General features: G+C 38.0%; 1 protein-coding gene across 1 annotated transcript; it reads right to left on the bottom strand.

Annotated features, from left to right (window-relative positions):
• Positions 1-4,992: 4,992 nt before the first annotated feature.
• Positions 4,993-9,482, bottom strand: LOC147558022 (uncharacterized). Its single transcript, XM_086659580.1, has 2 exons — positions 8,570-9,482; positions 4,993-8,078 (listed from the first exon to the last, which is right to left on the bottom strand). The coding sequence occupies exon 2, from the start codon at positions 7,865-7,867 to the stop codon at positions 6,956-6,958; it is 912 nt and encodes a 303-aa protein (XP_086515706.1). The 5' UTR covers positions 7,868-8,078; positions 8,570-9,482; the 3' UTR covers positions 4,993-6,955.
• Positions 9,483-11,618: the final 2,136 nt, after the last annotated feature.

The raw sequence follows: 11,618 nt of genomic DNA, 5'->3' as shown, positions 1-11,618 counted from the left end.
CCAGTCTGTCTTTATTTTACACATTGAAGAGAAAAACCAATTGCCTTTAATCAAGTTTATAGTTATTTAATCGTTCTTCGTTTACTTTTACCGTCTTCTTTTAATTCCATTGCAACTACATCAATATGTTTAAAAGTTATTTTCTTTTTGTCCCACTACTTTGTGACCAGCTTCCTTTATGGCCCCTTGTTTTTCATAAATTCAAATTTGGCCCCCATTTGTTAACACCGTTAGTTAACTATCATTCTCAATTTTTTTGTTTCCATAATTGTCTTTCTCATAAAAATGATTTTTTAAATTTAAAATTAGCCCCATTTTAAATTAGGTTATTTCCTTAATAGCCCCTAACTTTGTGACCAACTTCCTGCCTAGCCCCTAATTTTATCAAAAATTCCCAGATGGTCCCTTTTTTCAGTTACCGTTAGAACACCGTGAACCAGTCATCAACTCTCTCTCCTACATCTCTTCCTCTCTCTCTCTTTGCCACCTAATCTTCTTGCTACCACATCGTCTTCTCCGGCGAACCGACCAATTTTCCGGCCGGCGACCTTCAAACATTAATTTTTTTCTCTCTTCCCCTCTCTCTAACACTCCGGCGAAGGGAAACCTTCGCCGGAGGTCTTGTCTGTTCGTGAGAACATATCTCCCTTCGCCGGAGTGTTAGATAGAGAGAGAGAGAGGAAGAGTGAAAAAAATTAATGTTTGTAGGTCGCCGGGCGGAAAATGGGTCGGTCGGCAACCTTCGTCGGAGAAGACGATGAGGTGGCGAGAAGATGAGGTGGCAGAGGTAGAGGAAGAGATGTAGGAGAGGGAGTTGATGACTGGTTAACGGTGTTCCAACGGTAACTGAAAAAAAGGGCCATCTGGAAATTTTTGATAAAGTTAGGGGCTAGGCAGGAAGCTGGTCACAGAGTTAGGGGCTATTAGGGAAATAACCCTTTTAAATTTGGGTCGATTCCAAAAAAATTCAAATTATTTAGAACAAACTAGGGGCAAAAATGAAATTTGTTTTAAAAAGATGAAAAACACCTCATCGCTTCTCCATATCACCACCTCTCTCCTCCACGTCATGTATCTCGCCACCTCATCATCTTTTCCGATGAAGGTCGCCGACCAACCAAAATTTTCGGCGACCTTCAATTTTTTTATTTTCGGCGATCTAAAATATTAAAATAAAGATATAAATTGATTTATTAAAATAAAGATCTAAATTATAACTTAATATAAGACTATTTGTAGACCAATTCTCAGTTGAAGTTTGAGATGATCTCGAACAATTTTGAAAAATTTCTTGGGTGAATATTTGCAAACAAAAAATATCCTCTTACCTTCTACTAATGAAGTATTTTAGTACATTTAGAAACCATTTTGTTTCAACTTGTGAAGTTCAGATTAACCTAATTCTATTACGTAATTGAATGTATTTGAACTTAATTTGTTAATTTTACCAAATTCATTTGATTTGTATCATATAGTACGTCATTTATCGTCGGATAAGGTTCAATATGTGTAATCTTAGGAGAAACTAATTTAATTTTCTCATTCACAGATCTGATATTAATTATCATCAAGACCGGCCTAGGCTCAAAGCCACCAAAGCGTTGGGATATTAATTTTTGTCGGATATTTAATTATAGATTAGGTGCCTCGAAGCGGTGGCTTTGGGCCTCAGGTTCAGAAGGATATCGTAGGGGCCTCTAAAAATGTTGAGTACAAATTAAGAAATCAATATTCTTATTACTAAATGAGATTTGTTATAATAATAAGAACTTGTATAATAATTCTTCAAGAAATTAAGTTGAGATAGGAAATAGACTAAAGAAATTGCAACATAGATCACTCATAGAATCTCTCATTTTATCTCTTTACAACTTGTGTGTCATTAAGAACCAAACATATGGGTGTATTTATACTCATAATCAAACAACAAAATAAAGCCACCTCATGCTTTTGCATGTAAGAGGTGTAAGCCTATTTGATGCAGACGCATAACACGTGGGCCCACGTCTACACGTGCCCACATTCCATTCGGCCATAATAGTAGTCCTAGTTAGTATAGGATTAGGAAGTTACCGTAAATTGGTATTTCTTTTATTTAGAAGTTTCTATATTTTAAGTATTTTTATTATTTAGGAATCCTAGTTTGAGTCTATCTAGGAAAGTCTATTATCTTATAAAAGGAGGTCTAGTCTATTTTGATATTCAGATTGAAGAGAAAAACCATTGAAGTTAATTAAGTTTTAGTTTATTTATCGTTTTCTTTACAGTTCTTTGTTTATTTTATTGTTCTTATTTTAATTCCGCTGCGTCTACATCAAGTGGTATTCAGAGCCATTTTTTTTAACCAATCACAATGGTAATACTACCGTTCCTGCTACAACAATCAAAGAGAAGACACCAACTTTTGCCTCCGAATGGGACAACATCAACAAGAAGTTATCCTCGGTTACAAAATTGGAAGAAGCTTTCGAAAATTACAAGAAGGAAAATATGGAAAAATTCGACAATATCAATCATCGATTCGATCAAGTCAATGATTCCATCATGAAGTTATCTAAACAACTCGAAGGCATATGTAAGTCTCCCTCTTCTACCACCACTTCTTCATCTTCTACTACACTTCAAACATCATCACAACAACCACCTCCACCCACCACAAACACAACCGTTGACACCACCACACCAATTCCAATACCCCTATTCGGTCACCCTATCACCAACCCATGCCCGACTACAATCCTACCACCGATTCACACCAACCCTACACCACCACTCTCACCGGTCTTCCCATTAACATACATAAACCCTATAACCGTTCCAACCACACCCCCTTTCTCCTTCAACGATCAACAAACATCAAACCTAACTTCTATTCGTGATGTGAAGAAACCATGTTCGGACGAATTATTTGATGCATATGCAATTCAGGGAGAAGACATCTTTGTTTTGAATCATAAAATTTTTCCTACACCATATTCAATGCAAAATTCGTCATATTCACCATCACCTCCATCTTCTAATTCTAGTGCTACACGAAATATTTCCGCTACAAAACTGCAATTTTGTCATATATCGGCTAAGGTAGTATATGTGGGTTCTTTCATCGATTTAAAGGACGACGGGCGATGTCTAAATTTATTGGACGTTTATACGTTGGCATTGTTTTTACGAGTATCTTGGCAATATATGATTCAGCTTATAGTTGGTGGTATGGTCCAGATTTGTCTTCTACGGATTTTCAGCAAATTTCGTGAAAAGTGGGAATTAAGGATAGGTATGGCGAAGTTCATCATATGCGGGTGCATCAAAAGGTTTTCTTCACTGAAAAGGTTCGGGACGAACCTTCTGGGGAACAGGGTGCTGATGCAGGCACATAACACGTGGGCCCACGTCCACGCGTGCCCACGTCCACGCGTGCCCACATCCCATTCGGCTATAATAGTAGTCCTAGTTAGTATAGGATTAGGAAGTTACCGTAAATTGGTATTTCTTTTATTTAGAAGTTTCTATGTTTTAAGTATTTTTATTATTTAGGAATCCTAGTTTGAGTCTATCTAGGAAAGTCTATTATCCTATAAAAGGAGGTCTAGTCTATTTTGATATTCAGATTGAAGAGAAAAATCATTGAAGTTAATTAAGTTTTAGTTTATTTATCGTTTTCTTTACAGTTCTTTGTTTATTTTATTGTTCTTATTTTAATTCCGCTGCGTCTACATCACTATTATACAACTTATGACCACCTCATGCTATTGCATGTGAGAGGTGTAAGTATACAACACAACTCATGGACATCTCATGCCTAGGCTTCTTAGTCATAAGAGAAATGACACCTCATGCTTGGATTTAAAGGCACCAACTTGATGAGCAATTCCATACTTCATGGGTTTCCATCTCTATATTTGTTGGGCAACTCATGTCATGTTTTCTCTATGGGCATCCACATGTCTTACAACACTCCTTTTGGATGACCATTGCTCGAATTAATTGCCTCATTGAAACCTTGTCAGAAAAACCCAGTGGGACAAAATCTGAAGAAGAAAAAAGAGTACAAATAATAGATTCCGAGTGACGTTGGATACGCTAAATACTGCCTCGTTAAAACCTTGCCAGAAAAACCCATTGGGACAAAAATTAAACGAAAGAAAAAGAGTACAGAGCGTAGATAGCGATACATGAACCTGCACATGATAATAGACTCCCCCTGATGAATATCATATCTTGGACCGATGTAATCTTACATAATCAGGTTATTCAAGCGTTTCATTCCGATGCCTTCTACTAGTTTTCTGAACGTTGTAGTAGGCAGAGACTTGGTGAACAAGTCAGCATAATTCTCACATGATTGTATCTTCTGGATATCAATCTCTTTATTCTTCGGGAGATGGTGTGAGTAAAACAATTTAGGGGATATGTGCTTAGTTCTATCGCCTTTGATGTATCCTTCTCTGATCTGAGCGATGCATGCCGAATTATCTTCGTGAATGATTGTGGGGGAATTTGTGATAGAGACAAGACCACTTGAGCTTCTAATGTGCTCAATAATGGATCTGAGCCGTACACACTCTCTTGTTGCTTCATGGAGAGCAATAATTTCTGCATGGTTTGATGATGGGCCTAAAAGGTTACCCTAAAAGGTCGCCACCCGCAAGTATACGGGCGTCAAGTAATAACCCGGTAAGACCGGGATCGATCTACGAAGATAGGAAGGTAATAAGAATATCGAGAAAGTCTAGCCCACCGGTCTAGGTGTCAACCACTAACTCAGACTAAAATGAAAAGATGATAATTGGGGGTTTGATTGGTTTATAATAAATAAACATATAAAACGATCTAATCTAAAAGTGAGAGGTGAGAGAGATTCGAGAAAAATGGTCGAGCAAGAATAAAGTGAGGTTACTTCGATCCACAAATCGATAGTGACTATTACTAATAATCAATAAGCATGAAAAGTTAGTTAACTTCACCCATTTACTTGGATTGGTCAACGAACTCTTTGTATAACTCAGATTCTAGTCCATGAACGGTCTAAAAACCCGGAAGATTTCATCATTAAAACTCATTTGTCACATTAAAACATGTTTCACGAGTATCCGAATACAAAAGTTAGCTAGACATGGTGAAACACATGATAAAGGAGAAGAACATTAAAAATAAGACGTGAGTTAAGGTGAAAATCCCCCTTTTTCGTTGATGGCGCGAGGCTAAGAGCTTCAGAATAAATGGTTCATTAAGTGCTGCTGATCTCCCCCTAGCAATATCCAGATTTCCCCTTAATAGTGCAGATTAGGTATCCCCTCAGTGAAACTAGGGTTCCCTTTAGTAGTCAATACCTTCTTCTTCCTAAAGACACAAAATAAAAAATAAACTCTGTTTTTATTTTCTTTTTTTTTTTCACTTTTTTTTTTTCATTTCATTTTTTTTTATAACAAAACAAATACTAACACTAGTATTCTCAACAAACAACTTTTTCTTCTTTCGCACTTTGCTTTCACATTCTTCTTTCTATAACCATCATGCCTTCATTCTCGGGAGTAGTATGTGAATGGGTGGTGGAGTATCCGTTTCTCTAAAGTTGACACTTTTATCGGGTTTCATGGACTACAAGAGTAAGGTCGCTATCCTGATGTCACTCCTAGTGGCTAAAAAAGTTGAGCTCATGAGATCGTCTAAGCTCTTTTAAAAGTTGCGAGGTTGAGTAGCTCTTCATTCTACTCAGAGTTAGCGCAGAAGAGTACACTCGAAAACAATATAAAGGCTCAGATATCTCACATGGGTTTAAGTCTCCATTAATGACAAGTATAGGTCCCTCAGAAATGTTTCTTCTTCCTTAGGATGCTACTCACATGATCAGACAACAAACGCTAAAGGACTCGACATTCATGAAAAACACTAAGAACATGCATAACATTCACCAAAACTGAAACACATGCATCAACATACTTAAGCATAGCACTAAAGTCATATCAAATCTACCCAAAAATTTTTCAAATTTGGTCGAATTATTGAACCCTCTTGTCTTTTGAAACCCCATGGTCATAGCTGAAAGTCATACCCCATCTCCAAACTTAAAACTAACATTGTCCTCAATGTTTCAACCATACACTCACCAAAAGATAAGACATATTAATTTAAAGAGAAGAATGGAAAGATATTACCATAGCCGGAGGAGATAAAAGATACTACTAACAAGACTCGTGTATGAACAGGTTCCAAGTTGATGTCGAGCTCGTCGCCATCCCCAAACTTGGAACAAACCATGCCTCAGAAGCAAAACAAGTAAGAAATGCTCCTATGATCAACAAGAAATATGAGAATGAAGTACATAAGATCATGACCATAAAAATGACCACTAACGCGGGTAAACACGATTGCATTGAGCTATGCAATTAGCCGTTGATTCTCTTGCTTTCGCAAGAGCACGAGTTCTGTCTCGTGGTGGGTTTTCAGAGATGATACCCACAAACATCAAAATCCATCTCAATCAGTCAAAGATCATACAATAAGAGACGGAAATTTTGGGGGTCAACCCAAAGAAAGCTATATGCAGGTGCTAATCGTCTCACAAAAAGATCAGAAATGTAAAGTGCACATGAAACGATAAAAGAAAACAAGCCATCTCCAAACTTAGTGGGTGCACAGTCCACTAAGTAGGCATAAATAGAAGGAACGACAACAAAGAAATCATCAAAAGGATCGACGTACACGTGAAGGGTCAAAATATCAGTCGGAGGCAAAAAATCATCTGGAAGCTTAGTGGACAGAATATCAACTATGTCCATAGACGTCTTTGGAAAGACGTCTGAAATGTCCCAAAAGGGATCAACAACCGAGTTTGAGATCATGTGGAAAGTCGAACTAGACTCTAAGGGTAAGGCAATATGCTCGGGGACCAAGTCAAGGTCCATGGTTTCCTTAGGTAAATAGTCTGACGAACTATCCAACATGTCTCTAACTACTACGTCATCAATATCCTCAAAGACATCTGGAGCCTCGCAGTCAGTGATATATCAGGCCTTCCTAGAATTGCATCTAAGACTGACTCCTTACAAGTGTCAAAAATCGGATAGTTCGGAATCGTGTCATCCTCAAACTTGCTCGTAGAGCCATCACCCTGAACATCAACATCTAATGTAGTCCTATCATGGTGAGACGATACTGGTGGAGGAAACAAGACGACAAGGTCATCAGACCGTTCAGGCTCTAAGGTACTATCAGTAAATTCATCGACATTTAACTTAGTACTAGGGTTAGACGTATTACCCTCGTCATCGTACCTAGTACCCTCTTGAGTTTGGGGTGGTGAAACCCCTTCCTCGTCGACGAATAACTGTGACTTAAGCATCTTTACCTGTTGAGTCAATGACTCAATCTCCTGCTTCGTTTGAGTCGCAAATTGTGACATCATCTCTCTAAGACGACTCGTGGACTCTTCAAGAGTCTCCTCATAATAAGGCTCACTAGTGTAATTCAATGACGACTCTTGATCATAACTCTCATCGTACATATTAGGATCATACCTGTCTCTAAAATCATTAGTCTCAAAATAGTGTGGACTATAAGGTCTCTCATACATATATGGTGTCAGACCATATCCATCACTAATTTGACCATCTCTATACATTTGTCGGTATTCTCCTAATGTCATACGAGATCGATCAGGTTCTGGTCTACTCCACTCACTAATCGGACCGTTTCTAGACATTCGTTGATAATCCCCAAATGTCATACCAGGTCTGTCAGGCTCGTTTCTACTCATCTGCTGGTATTCCCCGAAGGTCATACCAGGTCGGGTAATTATGGAACTCCTCAGATCAAGGTCATCATCATCATTAACATGGAATGGCCAACCGTTAGAATAACGTGCCATGATCTCACAATGCTCAAGGAACTAACAAACAAGCTATCAATGCAAATCAAAACTTATCCAACCAATCACACATAAGTAAGAAAGAAAGAGATAGAATACGATACTAGCGGATGCTCCTCTCGTTTCGTTCTTCCTTCCGATTCCTTTCTGATTCTTTTGTTCCCCTTCGCTCCTATGTTCCTGTTTTTGGGCTTTTCTCTTAAAGTGGTACCTGAAAAAAAAAAAAAAAAAGATAAGAAACTACGAAAATAAAGAAAGAAAAACGTCTAAGTTAACAAATAACACTAAACTAATGAACAAAACAAGCAAACAATATCCGAACTACTAAACCTATCCCCGACAGCGGCGCCAAAAACTTGATGGGCCTAAAAGGTCGCCACCCGCAAGTATACGGGCGTCAAGTAATAACCTGGTAAGACCGGGATCGATCCACGAAGATAGGAAGGTAATAAGAATATCGAGAAAGTCTAGCCCACCGGTCTAGGTGTCAACCACTAACTCAGACTAAAATGAAAAGATGATAATTGGGGTTTTGATTGGTTTATAATAAATAAGCAAATAAAACGATCTAATCTAAAAGTGAGAGGTGAGAGAGATTCGAGAAAAATGGTCGAGCAAGAATAAAGTGAGGATACTTCGATCCACAAATCGATAGTGACTATTACTAATAATCAATAAGCATGAAAAGTTAGTTAACTTCACCCATTTACTTGGATTGGTCAACGAACTCTTTGTATAACTCAGATTCTAGTCCATGAACGGTCTAAAAACCTGGAAGATTTCATCATTAAAACTCATTTGTCACATTAAAACATGTTTCACGAGTATCCGAATACAAAAGCTAGCTAGACATGGTGAAACACATGATAAACGAGAAGAACATTAAAAATAAGACGTGAGTTAAGGTGAAAATCCCCCTTTTTCGTTGATGGCGCGAGGCTAAGAGCGTCAGAATAAATGGTTCATTAAGTGCTGTTGATCTCCCCCTAGCAATATCCAGATTTCTCCTTAATAATGCAGATTAGGTATCCCCTCAGTGAAACTAGGGTTCCCTTTAGTAGTCAATACCTTCTTCTTCCTAAAGACAATCCACCATGAAAGCTTGCTTGAAGCTTTCTCTCTAATATTTTTCACACCAAAACAAAATTAAACACCAACAGTAAGTAGGCAATGATAAATCAAGTAAAATCCTCAAGTTTCCGGCCACAATATAACAACCGATTCCGGCCAAGAAGGCTTGAAGTTCCGGCCAAGAAGAGGGTTTGAAACAGCCGTCCAAGAAGCTTGAATACCCGAGCTACTGATCCCGTGCTTCCTTTAAAACAATCCCGAGCCGGCTGGAGACGAAATCCGAGCAAGGAGTTGCTGCCCGAGTTGCTATGAAACCCGAGCTGGTCTTCAAAATCCCGAGCTCTAGTACAGCCCCTTCTCTTGATCTCGATTTAGCTGCTGCCGGTTTGAAGACCCGACTACTTGAAGTCCCGAGCTGCTGTGCCGGCCGGCCAAAGCTATGGCCGGCGGCTGCCTCCTTTCTTTCTCTCTCTCTCTCCCAAAAACTCTCCCAACCCTAGCTCCTTGATGGAGAAGATGAAGCTTTTTTTTTTAAAAAAACCCTAGAAGACCCAATCAGATTTCTTTCCCCTTATCTAAAGACACCCACCTTTTCTTAATGGCCCAAAGACTTTGGTCCAACTTCTTAGACTTGATCCAATCTAGGAGTGCTCATAAAACTTCTATTTGTCTCTTCTCTTTTGAGCTTTTGGGCTTTGGGACTTCTGGGCTTTGCTTCTTATAACAAACCAAGGGATGCCTTTAACTTTGTCTCTACTTCCTCTAATTTTCAGTAAAGACAAAAACACCCTTCGACTTATTTCTTCCATAATTCCTTCGTCCGAACACCGATTCGACTTTCGTTTTCGCAGTCGGACTCACCATTGACTTCACTTTCCATCTAACCTCTGATTTTCTCAAAATAACAAAAATACCCCTGATGCTCTTTCCTTCTGGTCTCTTCCACATGAGACGAAAATGTGACGAATTTCTTCGTTTTATTCCAAATGTAATGCCAAACTTCAAATAAGCTTCCTAACAAAAAAAATACATAAATTATTAGAAATAAAACCCGAAACGAACTAACTCATCCAAGTTAAGTGATCTCAATGTGGTATTTTAACGCCACATCATTTGATGAGGTAGCAGGCATACTTTGTTTACTAGATCGCCATGAGAAAATTGTACCTCCGCTTGTGAATACATAACCTGTCTGAGAAATCCCTTTGTGCGGATCAGAAATATAACCGACATCTGTGTATCCCTTTACTTAAGAATTACCAGATACGTCCTTTGAATAAAACAATCCCATGTCAGTTGTTCCTCTCAGATATCTTAGAATTTACTTTACTCCAACCCAATGCCTCTTAGTTGGTGCAGAGCTATATCTGGCCAATAGATTTACTGCAAAAGCAATGTCTGGTCTAGTGCATTGAGCTAAGTATGATAATGCGCCAATAGCACTCAAATATGGTACTTCTGGACCAAGGAGTGTTTTGTCTTCTTCTTTAGGTCGAAATGGATCTTTCAGAGCATCAAGGGACCTAACAACCATTGGAGTACTAAGCGGATAAGAATTCTCCATGTTAAAGCGCTTCAGGAGCTTTTCAGTGTATAATGTTTGATGTACAAGTATGTCGCTGGTACTTCTTTCAATTTGTAAGCCAAGACAGAATTTTGTTTTCCCGAGATCTTTCATCTCGAATTCTTTTTTTAAATATTCTGCTGCTTTAGAGAGCTCTTTTGGAGTTCCTATAAGGTTGATATCATCAACATAGACTGCGAGAATAGCAAATCCGGTATCTCCTTTCTTGATAAATATACATGGGCAAATGAGATCATTCACATAACCTTCTTTGATCAGATATTCACTAAGACGATTGTACCACATTCATCCAGCTTGTTTCAATCCATATAAAGCTCGATTAAGCTTTAGTGAATACATGGTACGTGGGTTATTACCTTAAGGCAATTTAAATCCTTCAGGGACTTTCATATAAATATTAGCATCTAATTTTCCATATAGATACGCAGTGACCACGTCCATTAAATTCATCTCGAGTTCTTCTAGAACTGCTAAACTGATCAAATATCAGAAGGTTATTCCATCCATAACTGGAGAATATGTTTCTTCATAATCGATCCCTGGTTTCTGCAGGAAACCTTGTGCCACAAGTCTTGCTTTATAGCGAATGATTTCATTATTCTCATTCCATTTTCTAACGAATACCCATTTGAAACCTACAGGGTTTACATTTTTGGGTGTGAGGACTACAGGTCCAAAAACATTACGTTTTGACAGTGAATTCAACTCTGTCTGGATTAATTCTTTCCAATTTACCCAATCAGTCCTTTTCCGACATTCCTCAATAGAATGTGGTTCATAATCATCATTTTTAGTAATAATATCAGTGGCTACTGAAAGCGCAAATATATCATCGATGATTATGTTATCTCGATTCAACACTTTACCATTACAAGCATAATTTATAGATATCTCTTCATTTGTGAAAAAAAACTAGAGTATGATATGTTTTGATCACCTATAGTATATGAGTATCACGACTAAAAAGTGCTAGTTTACATCTAAGTTCACTAAAAGTTTTACAATGGTTGAATTTCATTCAAAGAAGTGATGTTTTTAATGACCCCTAATTCATTTTTAAACTATAAATGAAACAATGGTTAAACTGTAGATCTT

The sequence above is a fragment of the Eschscholzia californica genome, unplaced genomic scaffold (genome assembly GCF_041429995.1).
Source record: "Eschscholzia californica isolate CP2 unplaced genomic scaffold, dmEscCali1.0.p SCAF_2, whole genome shotgun sequence".
Classification (NCBI taxonomy): Eukaryota; Viridiplantae; Streptophyta; class Magnoliopsida; order Ranunculales; family Papaveraceae; genus Eschscholzia; species Eschscholzia californica.
The sequence above is the reverse complement of the archived record's forward strand: the minus strand, read 5'-3'. Positions and strand labels throughout refer to the sequence as shown.

Excerpts from the sequence above, each read along its gene's own strand:
- LOC147558022 (XM_086659580.1), bottom strand. The coding sequence starts at position 7,867 with ATGGCACGTTATTCTAACGGTTGGCCATTCCATGTTAATGATGATGAT.